At 40.4% G+C, this 20,268-nt stretch overlaps 1 protein-coding gene and 1 non-coding gene across 5 annotated transcripts in view; both read right to left on the reverse strand.

Moving 5' to 3' along the window:
• GNPTAB (N-acetylglucosamine-1-phosphate transferase subunits alpha and beta) overlaps positions 1-20,268 on the reverse strand; it is an 82,465-nt gene that overhangs the window by 14,148 nt on the left and 48,049 nt on the right. For all 4 annotated transcript variants that reach the window (XR_004275524.1, XM_032299313.1, XM_032299320.1 and 1 more), the window contains exons 8-16: positions 11,245-11,406; positions 10,676-10,855; positions 10,295-10,465; positions 7,967-8,090; positions 6,074-6,277; positions 4,185-5,284; positions 1,917-2,116; positions 1,488-1,707; positions 293-406 (exon numbers count right to left, since the gene is read on the reverse strand). Coding sequence is in view for 3 of the 4 variants with exons in the window: in XM_032299313.1 (XP_032155204.1) it covers positions 293-406; positions 1,488-1,707; positions 1,917-2,116; positions 4,185-5,284; positions 6,074-6,277; positions 7,967-8,090; positions 10,295-10,465; positions 10,676-10,855; positions 11,245-11,406 (2,475 nt within the window). In the remaining variant the exon portion in view is untranslated. The remainder of the gene's footprint in view (positions 1-292; positions 407-1,487; positions 1,708-1,916; positions 2,117-4,184; positions 5,285-6,073; positions 6,278-7,966; positions 8,091-10,294; positions 10,466-10,675; positions 10,856-11,244; positions 11,407-20,268) is intronic.
• LOC116527860 lies at positions 5,387-5,489 on the reverse strand. Its single transcript, XR_004258764.1, has one exon. It is a non-coding gene; the product is annotated as a U6 spliceosomal RNA (small nuclear RNA).

A 20,268-nucleotide genomic window follows, 5' to 3' on the forward strand; every position in this document is an offset into this window, starting at 1 on the left:
AGAGTACATCTGCTTATGGAATATAAGCAACAAATCTAAATTACACATCTATGAGGTGAACAGTAAGATTCCAAAGCAAGCTATGAATGATTCCAGAGTACCTGTGCTACTATTTTGCAACAAAGACATACAAACATAGAGCCTGCTTCTAGTTCTGAAGTGCCATACAGAAATGCTGTAACACTTGATAAGGATGTACTTTCTTTTTCTTCTTTTTTTTTTTTTTTTTTTTTTTTTGGTTTATAGAAGGATGTACTTTCTGCTGTACATAAAAGTAACCCATTCCACTTACCAGATTGGGATCATAATATGCTTCCTGAGTTGGTGGAATATTATTTAGCTGAGTGATATCAGCAGGAAGCATTTTTGAGCAATTTATTAGCATGTGTTCCAGACCTGTCAAATCCTAACAAAGAAAAAGAAGATAAACCTGTTATGTGCATTGTAAGTAACGACTGTGGTTTTAAAAATAAAAATTATGTGAAAGCCTCCAAAAATGGCTTAAATCCTATCTTCAAAGAGAGTTTGACTACATGATTCTGAAGATAAAGGCACTCTAAGAAGAGCAGAATGAGACAATGCCAACACAAATTATTTCATCTTCATCTCAAAGAACATTCTGGCCGCTGAGATCGCCATTTAAACAAGGTGGTCCAGGGCTCAGGAGAAATCATGCCCTGATGCCAGATTCATCTGGGCACCTTCTATTAGTGAGTTTCCTACTCCTGGGACTAGAGGATGCCATGAAGAAGGGGCCTGGCTGAGATGTCCATTTAGCTACGCCTGAAGTCCTAGAATGAATGTATCACAAGAATCTCATATGCAGGTATGGTCTGGCTCTTCTCCAGACAATACAAGATCCATCCTTACTGAAAACCTACAAAAAGTAATTTCATAAAATATGAACCTCAAATTTGGTTATAATTCTGGCACTAAAACAGACTAGCTATGAGCACCCACATTAAATATTAAGAATTATTTTTAAGGCCGGGCATGGTGGCTCACGCCTGTAATCCAAGCACTTTGGAGGCCAAGGTGGGTGGATCACCTGAGGTTGGGAGTTCAATAATTATTTTTACTTTACGTAGGAGGAAAAGAGACATAGTCAGAATTAAAGTTTTCTTTCTTTCTTTTTTTTTTTTTTTCTGAGATGGAGTCTCACTCTGTCACCCAGGCTGGAGTGCAGTGGTGCAATCTTGGCTCACTACAACCTCTGCCTCCCGGGTTCAAGCGATTCTCTTGTCTCAGCCTCCAAAGTAGCTGGGATTACAGACGCATGCCGCCACGCCTGGCTGATTTTTTTGTATTTTTAGTAGAGACCGGGTTTTGCCATGTTGCCCAGGCTGGTCTCGAACTCCTGAACTCAGGCAATCCACCTGCCTTGGCCTCCCAAAGTGCTGGGATTACAGGCATGAGCCACCACGCCCAGCCAGAATTAAAATTTTCATTTAAAATGTCAAAAAGTTTAGAATAAGACAATACAACACCTGCAAACTTAATGGCAGTTCGTGAATTCTGGTAGCCAGTGTTCGGATTTCTCTGTCAGACAAGACACCAGATTGGTCTGTATCAACTTCATCAAAGACTTGAGATATATTCAATGGCTGAACGGCACTCATGAGATAATAAAAGTAAGAGAAGGCAAACTGCATATCCTCAGAATGGCGCACTTTGTGAAATGACGTCTTGTCAAATTCTTCAGGGAACCTGTCCAAATATAACATATTAGGAACTCTGGATATTCAAAGTATGTATGGTATCTAACATTTGCAGAGATGGATATTTTCCTTCCCACTTATTTAGATAATATTAATCATCAAATATTAGAGCCATAAATTTAGCATGGTAAATACGCAAATTTCAAGTAGTCTTAGTTCTGAACACAAGCAAACAACTCAAACACAAGCAAGACTTACATATCTTGCAGTTCTTGCATAACAATCCGGTCAATCATGTGAGGCATGTGAGCGGGGACTTTCCGTGATGTGAATCCAAACTTGCTATTTAGGATTTTATTTACATATCTGAGGGAATCTGCAAATGTATCTTTTAGTTGCCTCCCAGTATTTTTGCTATCAGTAAAGTATGCCAATTGTGTCTTCAATGACTCTTCTTCCTGAAGAGAGAATTCCACATGTAACTCAGCATTATGTTTAGTGTACAAGTGTACTTCGTTACAAGACATTTTATATAATGTGGTAATAACTAGTCACTAACTCTCCATTAGGAGCAAATGAAATGCATGTTAATAGGTCACTTTAAGGATCTAAACTGGATTTAGCAGGACTAAACTGGATTTCAGTGCAATTATCACCAATATTGGTTTGAGAATAACAACTGTATGATGGATATCTATATAATAACAGTTACAGGGTATTCTTCAAGGACTGGCCATTGACCATGAGATTTCAAAGCCAATTCAATGCAACATTTAGAAAATTTATTTACATATAAATTTGATAGTACTTTCAATATATTTCTGCAGGTGATATCAAATCTGCAAGTCCTTGAGTTTTAAGCACAAGGACTAGAAACAAATTTGGTTTCATCATATAATAGTTTTAATATTATAAAATCAAAACCAGTAAGTGGCAGAACTAAATAGGCAAAGAAAATTGGCAAAGCATTCAAACACTTTACAGAAATATTTTTGCTTCTCAAACTGATAAAAATGTAAGGAGATTGACATTAAATGGTGTTGGTTAGACTGCAGTGTAACAAGCACTCCTGTATACTGTTTGTGGAAATACGAAGTGGTGCAACTCATCAGAAACACATATTTAAAGTTCATACCTGTTAACCTAGCAGTTCTACCTGCAGAAATAAAACTCACTTAAGTGTAAGATACATGTACAAGAGTATTCACTGCAACACTATTTGTAATCATGAAACATTGGAAATAACTAACTTGCAGCTATTAAAAAGAACAATGGTATTGGCATGGGTAGTTTGCCCACATAGTACTACATCAAAAGGCAATGAAGGGAAATATATGTAAATTTATACTACACATATATTTCTATATATATAACTATACGTACATATACGTATGTTTGCATAGCTATAGAGTAATACTGGAAGAATACCCATCAAACTATTAACAGCGATTATCTCCAAGAGGTAGCCTGAAAAAGGAAGAACTTTCCTTTTTTTACCATACACTTTTGAATTGCTTTCAGTTTTTACCACTAGCCTATAATGCTTTTGTGAATTTTTTTAAAAAGTTAAGAAAAGGGGGAAACTGAGGAAATAAACATAGTCAAGAACACTGCTGTCCTTCACTAGACAATCTGTAAATGACTCATGTGCAAGGCACAAGATGCTTCCTAAATTGCTGAGGGCATAGTTCCTCCTTCACCCTTTTTTCTCCCAGTCTAACATTCACTCATGGCTGTATGCTTTCACTATCCAGCCCAAACTGTATGATTTTTTTCTTGGTCTGTCAACTCCCACCCCTTTGAAGGTCAGTCCACAGGGCACTTCCTCCTGTATACCTTCCCCAGTACTTTTAGGTAGAGCTAAGGAGTCAGTCTTCCCTCTGGACTTTTTGTCCATGCCTCAACAAAGACACATCTCTTTGCTACAGTTATCTCCCCACAAATTTGTCTTCTCTACTGGTCTCTGAGTTTCCATGAGCAGTGGCTATGTTCCCATCATCTTGCATTCCCCAGTGGTAAGCACCATGAAAGCACTGAGTAGAGGTGCAGATGACACCACAGCATAGTGAGGTTATGGTACAGGGGGACGAGCACTCCAACTCTGAGGCTTGGTTCACACTGACTTGCTGTTGTAATGTTGGGGAAGCTAATGAACTTAATTCAACGTCAGGGGTTTTTCATGAGTAAAGCTGGAAAGATAACCAGATCTGAAATGTCAAGTAAAGACAACATGCCAGTTCCTGCTCTCCTTCCTTGAGGTATGCCCCTGGCTAACTCCCTTACTCATTCACACTTGGGCTGTTTCCTAAACTGCAAAATGGGGATAACAATAATAAATACCTTCATATGCCATTTTTTATTATTAGAGTTAGTGGGTAAATTAAATGAAACCATTTAAGAAAACCATTTAGCTCCATGGCTGGCACAGGGAAGCACTGGATAAACAGTAGCTATAATGATATTATCACTTACAAGATTATTTACTTTTCCTGAGCATGAGAAAGAATGAGGCTGGATGTAACTTACTTCAAGAAGATCTTGGAAATACTTTTTTTTCTCCCACGGCAAAAAGCCCAAGTAACTATCTGTGTAATGCTGCAGCTTTCTTCCAGGTAACACTTCAATAACGCCTAAGTGGTTTTCAGCATTTTCCTCCATTCTGTTCTCTTTTTCTTTCCCTGTGATTTTCTTTTCTTTTGTCATCTGGCTTTCCAGTGGAACAATCAGAGGTGAGGGCTTTTCTTTTGTCACATTTCCACCTCCTGATTTTTGGATATGAGTTTCTGATCCAAATCTTGCTTTGGTCTCCAAGTCCAGGGATGGATTCTGACCCTGGTCATGACCATTCACTTTTACACTCACTGCAGGAAAAGTCAACCTCTGTAATCTTTCAGACACTCCTAAGCTGTTTGGCAAGATGCTTTTATGAACCTGTTTTTCTTGTGGAGCTACCAAACTGTCATTTGTTTCATCTGTTATTATAGCTTGATTTTTTACTTTAGCATGCTGTGAGTTCATCAGAAATGATCTAAGCAAGGCTGACTTGGACAAATTGTATCCTTTCAAAGTGATGTCTCCATGTTCCAGTTGCAAATCCAAGTTATTGAGACTCAACTGGGCCTCTTTTGGAAGGAGTGAAATATTTACCACAGGAATTTTCACCTCCTCCTGGGATCTCCTTGTTGAGTTAACATCATGTCTCTTGAACTTTGGGAAGCGTTTTTCTTTGGGAATATCCTCAAAAAGGATTTCCGCCTCTGGAACATGTGTTATGGGGCTAACCAAATTTTCATAAGCCTTCTGAATTGTAGAATTCAGTTTTGGTCCCTCCCTTGTGTCCACCTCCACTGTTATCTGGATTTTGAACTCTTCATCATGTGTATTTTGAAACGTGAGATTAAAATGTATTGTGGTGGCATTCATTCCGCTGTGCATTATGAGGTGGATGGTTTTCCACTTGTTGGCAATAGAAGCATGTCGAATTATTGGATTGTCACTGTAGGCACCTTCAACTCCTCTTTTGGCTACTTCTGCAAAGCTGAAATAAGGCAGGCATTCACCTTTTGGAATAATATAGTGAGTCTGGTTTGGGAGAAGAGTCACTTTATACAATTCATGAAAATGATCTAGAGGAAAAAACAGAAATGATTTTTTTTTTTTTAAAACTAGGCATTTTTCCTCCATTTTCCTTTAATTCTTTGGGTCTGAGTTTTCACTTTCTTTAAAAAAAAAATAGGGAACACTTCATAATTTGCATGTCATTCTTGCGCAGGGGCCATGCTAATGCTGAAACTATTATAATTTTAGTATATGTGCTGCCAAAGTAAGCACTGAGTTTCCACTTTCTAAGAGTGACTTTAATTTCAAAATAATCATATACTCTGATACAACAGTTACTGGTGTTAAGCCTCATTTCACTGAGGCAGTCACAATAATTGCCATGAAATGGTGATCTTGACTCACTATAGAGATATGGCATGATTCTTAACAATAAATTACAATAATCAATTTCCATCTTTTTGTCCATTTGAAAAAAACTTTCTGCCAAAACAACCTCCATTAATATGCTATCAACAAAATCCAATATTCAAGCCATCGTTATTTAATAAATTATTGATATCCTTTTTTGTTTCCAAATTAAAACTTCACCACATGTTTTCAGCTAAGGTAAATCTGCTTAGTCCAAACAAAACAAAACAAAAAACCAGACTGCAACAATAACAGGAAAAGATCATCTTTAGTGATTTATGTTGCTCTCTTAACTTTTAACTTACAATTGGTTTGTATGTAAGGCTGGAAAAGGGATACACAGAGAATAATTATATTAAATAACAAAAGCCATTCAAAACTCTCTCTACCTGTCAATGATTTTTTATCCTCCTATTCTTAATATGTTTGTTTGGCAGTAAACATACCTTGCCCACAGTCGCCAGCATCAAACCCACAGGACAAGACATTACATGCTTGGTCACAGAACTTATCAGCAAGCCAGGAATTAGCACATCCCTGATTACAGTAAGAGACACTGTTTATTCCTCCACCAAACTGCCAGGGCTGTCCAACTCCAATACTCCCGGTACCACCACCTCCTGCAATATAGCGACTCCCTCCACTGTTACCTGTAGAGGGGAGGAGGAAGAGGGAATCTTGCTGTAATTACGATTTTGAAAAAGAAGGTTCTGGACCAGGCATGGTGGCTCATGCCTGCAATCCCAACACTTCAGGAGGCTGAGGTGGCTGGATCATCTGAGGTCAGGAGTTTGAGACCAGCCTGGCCAACATAGTAAAACACCGTCTCTACTAAAAATACAAAAATTAGCTAGGCGTAGTAGCGGGCACCTGTAATCCTAACTACTAGGGAGGCTGAGGCAGGAGACTCACTTGATCCCAGGAGGTGGAGGTTGCAGTAAGCTATGATCGCACCACTGCACTCCAGCCTGGACAACAAGAGTGAAACTCCGTCTCAAACAAACATAATGAAAAAGACAGTTCCTTATTTCATACTAATGTAAGGTTCACCTCATTCTTTAGTAGAAGATCTCATAAACCTTAAGAAGAAAATAAACTGAAAAGGAAGTTACTTGACAGAAGTGTGATGAACAGGCCTTGGCATTTTGTAGCTGTGGAACCTACAAGTACAGGCCTTACATTTGCTGAAGGGGCATGTGCTGACAGAAATGGAGGAGCACGAAAAAAAGAAGAGATTATTCCAAGTTTGTGAACTGCCAAAAACATGTGGGTATCATACTTGCTACCCCTTGTTATCAAATGCTGATGTTCTAGTAGAGACTGGCTTGTCTGGTCTACACAGATCTCCTTTGAATATCTGTATTCTTTCTCCGCAGCTAAAGTGAATCCAACACATCTGACTGAAATACAACTTGAAGCTTTGTTTCCTCCAACATTCAAACACTTTCAAATCCATATGGAAATGGGAATGATAACATTTGTGTACATACTCTCTCTCAGGTGACAAACAAAATTCAAGTGAATATGATGAATAATGCTCTATAAATTTAATGCTTCATAAATTGAAAGGCAGTAAGCAAATATAACAAATTGCTATTATTGACAAGTCGAAATATAAGTATGGGATGGAGGGAGAAGAGTTGCTGAGGAGAGAAAATACTCATTTCTTTTGCAACTCTTTAGTCATTCTGTGACCTATCACAATCTGCTGCTGAAAGCTACCAGCAGTGAGCTCCCATAAGAACCAGTTAGAGTGATTCTTGCTCTTCGGTTTATATAATTAAGTATATTCCAGATTTTCATATTTTAAATTATAAGACATTTTCAAGTGTATTTTCTCATGTTCAATGCCCTCAACAATGAATAATATGAATAAACTGGGCCACATGGGAGCACTAATTACCACCTCCAAAGAGTCTACTGATACCTGATTTTTTTTTTTTGAGACTGGGTATCATTCTGCCACCCAGGCTGGAGTGCAGTGGTACAATCACAGCGCACTGCAGTCTCAAACTCCTAGGCTTGAACAATCCTCCTGCCTCAGCCTCCCAAGTAGCTAGGACTACAGGTGTGCGCCACCACATTTGGCTAATTTTTTCTTGAGAGAGATGGGGACTTAATATGTTGCCCAGGCTAGTCTCGAACTCCTGGCCTCAAGCAATCCTCCCAGCTCAGCTTTGCAAAGGACTGGATTATAAGCATAAGCCACCATGCTCAGCATTACTGATTGTTTATTAATACATAAAGAATGTTTGGTTAAGTCTATAGTACATGTTTAATAATGATTAAGAAGAAAAAAATCTGTTAAGTGAACAAATTACAGTTTAATACATCCTTACCAGAGCAATCCCCACCATCCCAATCGCAGGCTGAATTATTACAAGCCTTGTCACAATAGCCATCTTTAATCCAGGAACCTGGGCAGCCCTCAGCACAGTTTGGCACAGGCCATGTCAAATAAACCTACGATAAAAACAAAGAGAAAATAAAATGACTTCTGGCTTCTGATGTTTTATTCTTAAGATTCCCTTTATAAAATGAAATTGACTCTCTAAAAACGTTAATATTTTCCAAGGGTGGAGTGTTCACGAATTCACAATTGCTTTAAGCTTGCCTGTACTTATAGTCATTGTTTAGATCCTGCTGTGCTGACAGTTCTTACTGAGCATATTTACTTTTTTTCTAGTACTCAAGGGAAGCAGACAAGGATTCAACTCATGGATTAGTCTCTCACAACATGCTTTGATAATCTACTATGAAATAAAGTAGCACCATGCCAGACTTAACTGCAAGTACCAAAGCATGTCAAAGCTGGTGGGAAGTATGCAAGGTTACTGCTTTTCTGTAACAACAATCAGTAGCTCATCAGTGTATTTGTGCATAATCTTGTCTCAAGGCTGACAGACAATATCCTCTCTCTTCATGCATAAGGCCCCGTGATAAATTAACCAGCACAGCATTCTGAGCTGTGCATTCACCTGCTCTCAAAATGAGTGCTAGGGCACATGGTTACTTTTTAAATTAAAATCATTGAAAAAAAAAAATACACTCCTCTTTAAAAATCTCTGTGCCTTTGCATATTCTGTCTAATTGGAATTTTTTTTCACCTAAACTAACTCTTACTTGTTCTTCATAGTACATGATAATTCAGATGGGTGTTCTTCCCTTTCCCATCTGATTTAAGCCTCCTATGCCCACACTCCTCAGCACCAAGGCACACCTGTCACCAGGAAAAGCACTGCACAGTCATTGATGCTGGTGTTTGTCCCCGTTAAGGCACGGGCCCAACTTTGAGCCCTACAATCTGATACAGAGGAGACAAGTCAATAAGGGAACAGGACAATGAGCCCGGTCAAGTAGCATAAACAGTATCAGAGAAAGTAGTTTTGTGTTACTAGCACGTATAGTTGCAGAGTTTTAGAACTTATAAGTTTACGGTGATGTCTAACTTATCACTGAACCCTTCTAACAATGCTACAAGGGTATTTGTAATTTCCCCCACTATGCAGACAGAAAACAGAGGTAAAGCCACTGCACAGGGTCATCCTGAAGCATCGGCCCCCATGTCTGCACTCTTAATAACTTCTCCATCTCACCTCTCAACAAAGTTAGAGTACGATCACCTGCCTTAAATGAAATTTCATCTATGGCTTTAAGCACTGACTTGAGTTAACTTTCTATTTTGCTGACATTCTAAAAATTGTTTTCTGTTTCACAGTGATTTTGCTTTTTCTGCTATCACAGTAGTGGAAAATGTAGATGGTCGGGAAAAAAGTGTGGGTCCCGAGTGTCTAAGAATGTCAGAAAGCAAATTTCTAACTGTGGTGTTCTCACTTCTTCATTGTTAGCTTCTGAGCTTAGCACTTGAAAATGATTATTTGTTCTTATATATATATATATATATATATATATATATATATAAACACACACACACACACACACATATATATATTTTTTTGAGACGGAGTCTCGCTCTTGTTACCCAGGCTGGAGTGCAATGGCGCGATCTCGGCTCACCATAGCCTCCGTCTCCTGGGTTCAGGCAATTCTCATGCCTCAGCCTCCTGAGTAGCTGGGATTACAGGCACGCGCCACCATGCCCAGCTAATTTTTTGTATTTTTAGTAGAGACGGGGTTTCACCATGTTGACCAGGATGGTCTCGATCTCTTGACCTCGTGATCCACCCGCCTCGGCCTCCCAAAGTGCTGGGATTACAGGCTTGAGCCACTGCGCCCGGCATTATATATATATTTTTTGAGATCAGGTTCTCACCCTGTCACCCAAGCTGGAGTGCAATGGCGTGATCACAGCTCACTGCTGCCTCAACATTCAAGCTAAAGCAATCTCTTCCCATCTTAGCTGGTGACCCCCACTCTCCCCACCACCCCTTACACCCAAGTAGCTGCGACTACATGAGTATTCCACCATGCCCAGATAATTGTTTTACATTTTGTAGAGATGGGGGTCTCACTAGGTTTCCCAAGCTGGCCACAAACTCCTAGGGTCAAGTGATCCACCTGCCTCAGCCTCCCAAAGTCCTGGGATTACAGGTGTGAGCCACCATGCCTGACCTGTTTGATATTTGACTATAGTAGTATGTGCACTGATTTTCTGATTTGCTAACTGACTTCCACACTAGACATCCCCCCTCCTCTTAGGCACTCACCTTCTGGCCTTTGGAGTGACTGTAAAAATCATCTGGCCAGACATCCTTCCCAAACATGACATCATCATTTAGGTAAATAAACTTCTGGGACAGCCCTTCGATGCGATGAATGTGACTTTCAATAGCAGGTGAACTAAAGGTAGGCAAGTGGCTCAAATTTCGAAAAACATCCTTTTAACAACAACAAACAGATAAAGAAAGTGAATGACAGCGCTTTGGCCTGGTTTAGTTTTTAAAAGGAAGGAAGGGAAGGCAATAAAGAGTTAAAGAAAGGTAGAAATGGATGTAGAAGAGAAAAAAGAATGAAATTATGGAAATCCCCATACCACACTAAAAGAGAATTGGAAACCACAGTCTCGTGATATTCGGGAAGTCTTGTACCTGGTGTGTTACTATTGTCACTCGAGGATTGTCAAGGTTCAGCCAGGATGGAATCTGCCCGTTGGTGACAATAAAAATATTCCGAACCCACGGTGCATGCCTCTCGATAGATCGCAATGAGTACCTCAGTTCTTCATTATCTTCAAAACGACTAGCAGAAATGTCTTCATCCTGCTTAGACTGAGAAAAACACTTGGCACGTGAAGATGTGAAATACCTCTTAAGTCATTACCTCCTCCTCTTTGTCCTTTCCCTCTGCCCTGTCTGCTCTCAAAATGGAGTCCTAATTTTACACACTACAAAAAAGGCAAAAAATTAAATATATATTTTTTAAACCCAAAATTTAAAGATATAGCATTTCTCTAACACACTTTATACAAAAGGTTCTTGGATGTGATTCTAGGTCACTTCAATTAATACCAAACCAATGGCAGTGACTAGAAAATTGGAAAAGTTCCAATCAACTCACTTCTCTGTAAGTCCTCTTCCCTCTTCTAATACAGTAACTTAAAAACTGTTAACATCTTAACCCTTGATTTGGGTTGTAAAAGAATCTGTGCAACCCTTACCTGACTGATGGCACTCAGATCCCATAATAAATACGCAGGACTTATGGTCAGTTCTTTTCCATCGATGGTCATGTTCTTCTTAGTTTGCTTATTCAATTCTTGAAAATCCTTAGGGTTATTCAATTTTAGAAGCGCTACACTGGCCTCTGAATACAACTGCAACTATCAAATAACAAGAGAGTTACACATGAAGTCTGAGTGTCAAGGATGAGGCACCTTTAAATTCCCAATCTGTTCTTTAATCTTTGGGCTTTTTTTTTTTTTTATTGTGACAGAATCTCATTCTGTTGGCCAGGCTGGAGTGTAGTGGTGCAATCTCGGCTCACCACAACCTCCACCTCCTGGGTTCAAGCGATTCTCCTGCCTCAGCCTCCTGAGGAGCTGGGACTACAGGCATGCACCACCACTCCCGGCTAATTTTTGCACTTTTAGTAGAGATGGGGTTTTGCCATGTTCACCAGGCTGGTCTCCAACTCCTGACCTCAGGGTGATCTACCTGCCTCAGCCTCCCAAAGTGCTGAGATTATAGGCGTGAGCCACAACACCCAGCCTGCTCTTTAATCTTGAAATGACAATATGAAAGAAAACACAACAAAATGACCTACACAGACCAGGTGCATTTCCCAAATGAATGTAACAAACCAGGCATCTAAAACCAAGAAGGAGTGGTGAAGGCAGTGGCAATCTGGACACCTCAGAGCCACCTGAAAGCTGCAACCACTCAATGCCACCAAGGGCTGCCAGATCTCCTGAGAGGCAACAACCCCCAAGTGTTATATGAAATATCCCCAATTTTTCAGTGGTGGTCCAAATGATTTTTGAATGCTTTGCATTCAAACAAAATACACCTACTGGCCAACAGTTTTGTGACTATTCTTCTAGAATATTACCAATCTGCTTATACTGGGCAAAAAACCTTCAATGTAACTAACCTTGCTGGAATTGGTGACAAGCACATCTGCTAGTGGGGTGTCTGAACAGCTTTTATGCCACACGCCTAGGAGGAGCATCTTTGGCAGGACTACCTGAAGTGCTTCCATGGGAAAACTACCTTTTGTGGCAATCATCAATCTAAGAGTGAACATCATAAACATCAAGTTCTACAAACAGGCTTTGCCATCCCTACCAAAGTCCACACAACTCTTTATCTGTTTTCTGTTCTGACTCTGTATCACATGACTGCCTATGAAGAGGCTTTCATAGCTCAGGAAAAGGGGAGAGGCCTGAAAAAATACAGGACAGTAAAATCCTTCTGCTGAACTAGTGCTTCTAAAAGAGCTCATGGTCTTCTTTCTCAATCTATAAAACAGAAGCAAACATAATTATGAGCTCATTCTGAGCTCTTCTATTTGCTGCATGACTATTCTTAGCTCATTTTCTAAGCAGTTTCCTGAGCTTATGTAGTAGTCCAAAACACCAGAGGTTGGAGTTAGAAATTACATTTATATCTTTTCCCTTTATTATGTAGGCCATTAACACTTCTCACGGATTTGGTGCAGGTGCATATGTGAGCACCTGCATATGCGTGTAAGTGTCTTCTTGACTCATCACTTTCTTTTACCTCCTTTACTTAGTGAGTGCCTGGCACTATTTAGCACTCACTAAGTTGGTTCTCACTGTGTCACCATCAAGCCTCGGCACATGTGCAGTGTTGGGAGGCTGGCCACACAGAAGGATTAGTAGTCTGCCTGGGCCCCTGTCCACTCTCTAGCGTCTCCTGTCCCCTTCCTCCCTCTCACAGCACCCCAAAGCATTTCTGAGGGCTCCCTGGAGAGAAAAAGTCACTATTCTAGAATAGAATAATTTATTTCTTTATATTTTTTTAGATGGAGTCTCAATCTATCACCCAGGCTGGAGTGCAGTGATGTGATCTCGGCTCACTGCAACCTCTGTCTCCTGGGTTCAAATGATTCTCTTGCTTCAGCCTCCTGAATAGCTGGGATTAGAGACATGCACCACCATGCTCAGTTAACTTTTCTGTATTTTTAGCAGAGGCATGGTTTCGCACATTGGCCAGGCTGGTCTCAAATTCCTGACCTCAAATGATCCGCCTGACTTTGCCTCCCAAAGTGCTGGGATTACAGGCATGAGCCACCATGCCTGGCTCCCATCTCTCATTTCTTGAGGGGCATCAGTGTCTCTTTCAATCACAGTTTCGTTATTAATTTCTAGATAACTTTCCTCATTTGATGGTTTGTCTGTCTTTATGTTTTCCTCCACCGTCTTACTGTTTTTCTTCCTTCATATTTTCTTCTGATTTATAATAGCTTTCTGAGTAGCAGGTGGTACTTCAACCCCCATGCTCTCCACCCTCTCCTTCAGGAAGCACATTTCCTCGGTGTGCAGAATGCTTGGATCCTGCTTATACATTTTCACGAAGTCCAAAGCTCATTCACTTTGCAAGCATCCATGATCGGAAGGCAGTGGGTGAAGCTGAAGGTCTGCAGCCCAGTTTCAGCCCCAGGTGCTGGCTTGGTGTAACCTCGAAGCAGTTAGGTCTAGTTTTTATTTCATAACTTGTATTGACCATTTGCTTGATAAGAAGGTATATCACTAAAACTATTCTTATATTAGCAACCTTGCCTAGGGTTGATTTCCAATTATACATGCATAAAAGAGCAAGAAGAGGTTTTTCTACAGTAACTATAAAATAATTCAAAGAGAGGTCAAAATTAAGGAGGTTAAGGTAATATTTACATATATGAGAAAGATTTTCTACCACCGTAAAAAGAGTGGGGAAGTACCCTCTGACAGCCACTAGGTGGCAGCCCAATCCTGGACATCATCATTACTTCTGCCAGAAGAGAGAGAGGCAATGGTGGGAAGAGTAGTTGTAGTTTGTGCCAGAGGGTGGAGTTCATGGCTTGGGGCAATTGTGGGCAACTGCCTCCATATATAGCGTCTTGCTTTAAATTTTAAGTTTATATAAATTATAAGTTTCTACAAAAGGGAACAACTTCTATACCCACCCACTAAAGACCCACAGTGAGCAACATGTAACATGACTAAGAAATAAAGCTTTGTTATTTTTAGCCATTGAGATTCCAGAATGTTTGTTACAGCATCATCATCTAGAATAACATGACTGATACACCTGGTACCTGTGGGAGTATGAGGCAAGGGAAGACAGACAGAGGTAGAACTAAATGGTGGTTGAGGCCAGGAACTGGGTAGGCTACAACAATTGAGCAACTGATGGATCAATCTGAGTCAAGGAAATACAATACAGATGACGGTCAGGAGAAGCAGTGTTGTGGAAAGCAGGAGGAAAAAAATGTTAATTTGGGTATATTTCTAAAGACAAATAACAAACATCAAAATTAAGGGACAAGAAACAAAATTAAGTGGGTTTCGTAATTAGTAGGTCAATGGAGACCAATTTCAATGGCATAACAGGTATGAAAACCAGATTTCAAGTGCTTGATACTTCACAGTTAAACTTCTAGATATGATATGTACATATGCATGTATATATTGGAAGCAAATCTAACACTTTACATTTTGTACACTGTATAACATGGGACAGGGATGATAAAACAGTCACAGGAGTATTAAATTTGGTATACACATAATCAGCATAACTGACCAAGTCACAAGACATAAGACTTGAAAAAGCAGTGTAAATAATCCTAGCACTTTGGAAGGCCGAGGTGGGCAGATCACGAGGTCAGGATATCGAGACCGTCCTGGCTAACACAGTGAAATCCCATCTCTACTAAAAATACAAAAAATTAGCCGGGTGTAGTGTCATGCACCTATAGTCCCAGCTACTCGGAAGGCTGAGGCAGGAGAATCACTCGAACCTGGAAGGTGGAGGTTGCAGTGAGCCAAGATCAGGCCACTGCACTCCAGCCTAGGCAACAGAGAGAGACTTTGTCTCAAAAAAAAAAAAAAAAAAATATATATATATATTTGCTTTTAAATTCTATAAATGAAAACTATCAAGGCAAGATTAGAGTGTATTAATATAAAATACATAGAACCACTTTAAGATATTGCTTATTGTGAGGATATTCTAATTAAATAGTCCTACTGTTCTCAGCATTGTAGCTTATATTTTAAAATTGGCTTAAAAAACAATAGTAGCCAACAAATCTTTTGAATGCATTAAGTCAACCAAAAATAATGAGCGTAAAAGAGAAAGTATCCTTTTTAAGGCAGACAAAGTAGTTGTATTTTAAGATAAGCCTTAGTTAAAAATCACGATATCAACCTGGTCATTTTTTAATGCCAAAAAGAAAAGCTGCATCAAGTTGTCTAAACAAGCACATACCTGAAACTACTACTAGAGGATAGAGACCTGGGATGCTGCTAAGCATCCTATAATACATAGGACAGTCCTCTAAGGATAGCAGCATCCAGTCTAAACTGTCAATGGTCCAAAGGTTGAGAAAACTTGGTCTAGAAGAATATGCAAATCCAAAAGAATAATAAAGGCTTTCCTATTAGAAGTTATGTTCCCAACAACTTTAAAGTGCTTACAAATTCAGAAGAAGTAATCTACTTTCATTCTGGATTCATTTGATTTAAAATCATTAAAAATATTTTAGAGAAAAAAAAAACAGATGTCTGCTAATGCCAACTGAAAGCCAAATTAGTAGCTTTAAGTGACTCAACAATTCAAAGCTACTAGATCTTAATATGTCCTGTTGGTTTTCTAAAACTTAAATCAGTTCCAGAGTTGATTGTTTCATCTACTGAAGCTTTTTAATATTAGAAGTAAAACAAAAAAAGAAAAAGCTACCACACTTTAAAAGTGCACAGGTGGTTTCAGAGACGTCTCTAAAAGAAGGTGCATTGGTACAAAATTATGATAATTTACTGTAACCTTAGGCCCTGAACAGAGGTTTGAGGGGGCAAAGTCCATGCAGGACAACATGCTGTTCCTGCCCTGCCTGCACAAACAACCCGTTCAGCCTTCAAGAACCAGTGCGACCTCTTTCTCTTTGAAAACTTCCCCCATGTCTCTGACCACACAGACCTTTCCTATTTCTGACTGCCAACTCTATATACACACGCTGCTTCCAAAATGTGACTATAAATGCTTGAGGAGAGGGTCTACATCTTCTCTACCTTTTGCACACCCACTCAGCAACTACTATAATTGAAGGAAACCTAACGTAAGAATTCACTATATAACTCGATCAAGACAGCTGCAGGTGGGCAAAAGAAAAAGAAAATTCACTTGACAGCTTTGGGGAAATTTCCCACTTGCTCTAAAATATGTTTAAAAAGAAGTGAACAAAAACAAAAATCAAAAACTAAATGAAAAAACCCACCAGGAATGAAAATGTCTAAGGATACAAAATGATTTAGAGGGATCTAAAAATAAAGACTGATGGGTGATCTGATTTATCAAAAAATGAATTCTGTGTCCATCATACACAAAAATTATACAAATAAATTACAGAGTAATTAATCAGATCATCAAAGGACTCACCTCAAGGTATCTCAAATTAGAAAGCTTCATATAGAAAAGATTGATTTACATATAAGACCACAGTTAAAAGATTTTATGAATTCAAATTCATTATCTTACAAATGATACTATTTTCAAGTTCCACATTCCTACCTCAGGGAAAAAAAAGAAGAAAAGAAAACAAAACAATTTCAGGTTTTGTTCTAAACAGGATAACAACGGCCTAGTTGTTGTGTATATACAATAATATACAAAGACACATTTCTGTGCCTAGAGTGACTCCTATGGATAATCACACTGCTGAAAAAATTCCTCTTTAATAAGTCCAAGACATTGCTGCATATGGCTCATTCCTTGAGCAGCCCTCTAAGTGCCAAGTAATCACTAAAAGTAAAAGCGTGAACAGGGCAGTACCTGTCCTGAGATACCCGTGGCCTAGTGAGAATCTGTGGGACAGACCTGAGCTGAGCCCTGGGTGGCCCTGGGGCCACAGGCCTTGGCAAAGGCCTCCTGGGGGAACCTGGGAGGGCAAAGTGGTTCAATAATTCAAGCCTTGAAGTCCAATGCCTAACAGCCCTCTCCTCTGACATGCCATGTACACCTGTAATGCAACACATCCAAAACAGCTCTGGGTCTCCTTCCAAAAAACACTTGCTTCTGCCACTGAAGCTCTGAGTGTGGTTATGCTATCACTTTCATCTTCATGAGAAAAGTCCACTTCCCCTTTCATTCTCAGCTTCCTTTTCCTGAATAGCTTGTAAGTTACCAAGTGATGTTGAGTGTCTCTCTTGGATGCTTCTGGGACAATTTTCATCGTTGGCATCCCACTGCCAAGACACTTGTCACAAGGAATGTCTTGCTGGGCTATGGCAGCAGCAGCTAAACTGGTTTTCCTACCACACCTTTCCTTACTATGTTCCTTAGAAGCAGATCAGACTGTGTCCTCCTCTTGCCTTCAGGAAAAAGGCTAGGCTTCTTAACAGAGATGTTTTTCAACCTGGCCTCAGGCTGTCTTTGCCATCTTATCCTCACTGATATCCCTGCCTGTTCTAGAAACCGTTGCCTTGGTTCCCTGGAAACACCATTTACGTTCAAGCTTCCAGCTCTTTTGCTCAGACTGTTCCCTCTACATGGAATGGTCTCTTCTGCTCCCTTCTCTGCTGGGAGAATGGCTGCTCTCTTTAGGGCTCAGCTAAAATGCTTCCATTATGCAAAGCCTGCGTTACCCCCAAGAACACCTAAAGCCTTGATGTTCTCATGGGACGCTGTATAAACTCTTACTTGGAGCTCATCATACACAAAAAAGGTGTTTTGTCTGGGAACCCAATGATAGGAAACTTCATTCTCAGAGTACTCATGATACAATACAAGCAGAGCCTAAGGAAAGCAAGTCACTTCAAGGCCTCGACTCAAATGCTGACACACTGCTTCTGTTCTTCTGCTTTTTCATTTCCTCTCTAGTCTCTAAAAATCTTAAGTCCTAGTTCCTGAAGTTGATCACAGGTGTTGGAATCACAAAAACAACCTTCAAAGAACATTATGTGTGATTAGCCTGATGCTCTGAGAGGTGTTGGCCTCCACAAAGACAACTCTGAAAATCCAAATAAATTTCCAACTGGGTACATGAACAGTGGAAAGGGGTCTCACCATGCCTGTAGCCTGTTGGTTCTCCTTATCCAATTCAAGTTACTAACCCACTCCACCTTGACCTGCTTATACTACATATGCCACCCAAAAATAGTTTGCTTAAGTGTCAACCATGACTTGGGACTGGCATTCTCTGGCAGCACACACCCATGGACCAGTAGGCACAACAGAGCAGTTCAGCACTGATGGACAGCTGCAGCAGGCCAAATGATGTGGGATATTCAAACCAGAGTGCAATGTGGAGAAGTGGAATGAACTTCTTTCTTTTCAGCATTATTATACTGAAATCATATAAACAGAATCAAGAATGCCATTCTATCTACATAAGCCAAGTTGAACTGGTGGTCAAAAGTACAGATATACAAGTGTCTCTAATTCTAGAACAATTAGGAAACCAAGAAGTCAAACAAACATCGGCTAAAATGAAAGCTAATCTATGGTTTTATCTGCCCAAATCAGTACTAAAAATAACTCTGAGGAAGGAGAGATGTATTATCTATTTTAAAATAACTGCAGTTAACAACAAATTCAACTCTAATATAGTCAGGCATTACCATATTTCAAAGTAAAATAAAGAAAGTTATGAAGGGTCGGGTGCGGTGGCTCACACCTGTAATCCCAGCACTTTGGTAGGTCAAGATGGGTGGATAACCTGAGGTTACGAGTTCAAGACCACCCAGGCCAACATGGCGAGACCCCCTCTCTACCCTAGGCATGGCACAGAGCGGGTTTCGCCATGCTACTTGGAGGCCGAGGCAGTCGACTCCTTTGAACCCGGGGAGGCGGAGGTTGCAGTGAGCCCAAATCGCACAACTGCACTCCAGCCTGGTGACAGAGCAAGACTGTTTCAACAAAAAAAAAGAAAGTCACAAAGGGAAAAAAAAAAAAAAATCCTAAGTGATCATTCTCATTGTATTACAAGAATAATACAATGTATCATAATGCAGTAAAACACTTGGTCTAGCGTAGGGAGTAACAAGTTAAAAGAACATGGTTGGGGAGGGGTATAAAAACATGGTTAAGACAGGATAAGTAAAACTCCTCTCTAATCACAGCTCCCCTACCGTTACTCCATCTTCACCCTTTTGAGGGACTGTGTTAAGGAACAAAAAACCTCTTCCCCGAATCCACAGGGGCGTGGTTTCAAAGGCAGAAGTTTCCCAGCGCCATGCCTCCATCTATGCCCTTATCGGGATGTAAAGTTCTTTGTCTGACTTTCACGTTGTGCGGGCTAGATAAAAAATCCAGGTGTGCTTCTTTGTTCAAAAAGCCCTGAAAAGATCTGGAAGGAAGGGCCTTTGTTGCGGAGCTATCAGCCAATCGGATATTAAAGTCGAAAATCAATCACTCTAGAGGAAGTTTAAAAGAACTCCTCTCATTGGACGAGAACATGAATGGGGCAGGAATAACTCCCAGGTTGAAATCCCACTGCTCCATACCTGTGAGGATGTCCCTTCCAGATTCCCCTACCATGGCAGCGTGGGAGTTATCCCTCTCCATCTCCCTCTCCTTCTCTCTTTCTCTCTCTCTGCCTAGTAAATCACTTCTTTGCAAAACTCTTTGGGTCTACTATATTTATTCAAACGGTAAGCTCACCGCGCCTCCAGGGCACCTTCCCCCATTCTTGGGGCAAGAGAGGTCAAGGACCTGGGCACATGGGAGAAAACATCAGATTGGAGAACTGGAAGCTCTTTGGGACGCCCCCACTGCTCTGCTCCTGTCCCCCGTTACACCTTTGGCAAGCACGGGGAGGGAGCTGAGCCCCTGCGCCCAGCCCGGTTACACTTTCACCCTCAAAATTGTTAAATGGGCTGGGCGTGGTGGCTCACGCCTATAATCCAGCACTTTGGGAGACCGAGGTAGGTGGATCATGAGGTCAAGAAATTGAGACCGGCCCGGCGCGGTGGCTCAAGCCTGTAATCCCAGCACTTTGGGAGGCCGAGGCGGGTGGATCACGA

This window comes from Sapajus apella, unplaced genomic scaffold, assembly GCF_009761245.1.
Source record: "Sapajus apella isolate SASKATOON/1434 unplaced genomic scaffold, GSC_monkey_1.0 scaffold2, whole genome shotgun sequence".
NCBI lineage: Eukaryota > Metazoa > Chordata > Mammalia > Primates > Cebidae > Sapajus > Sapajus apella.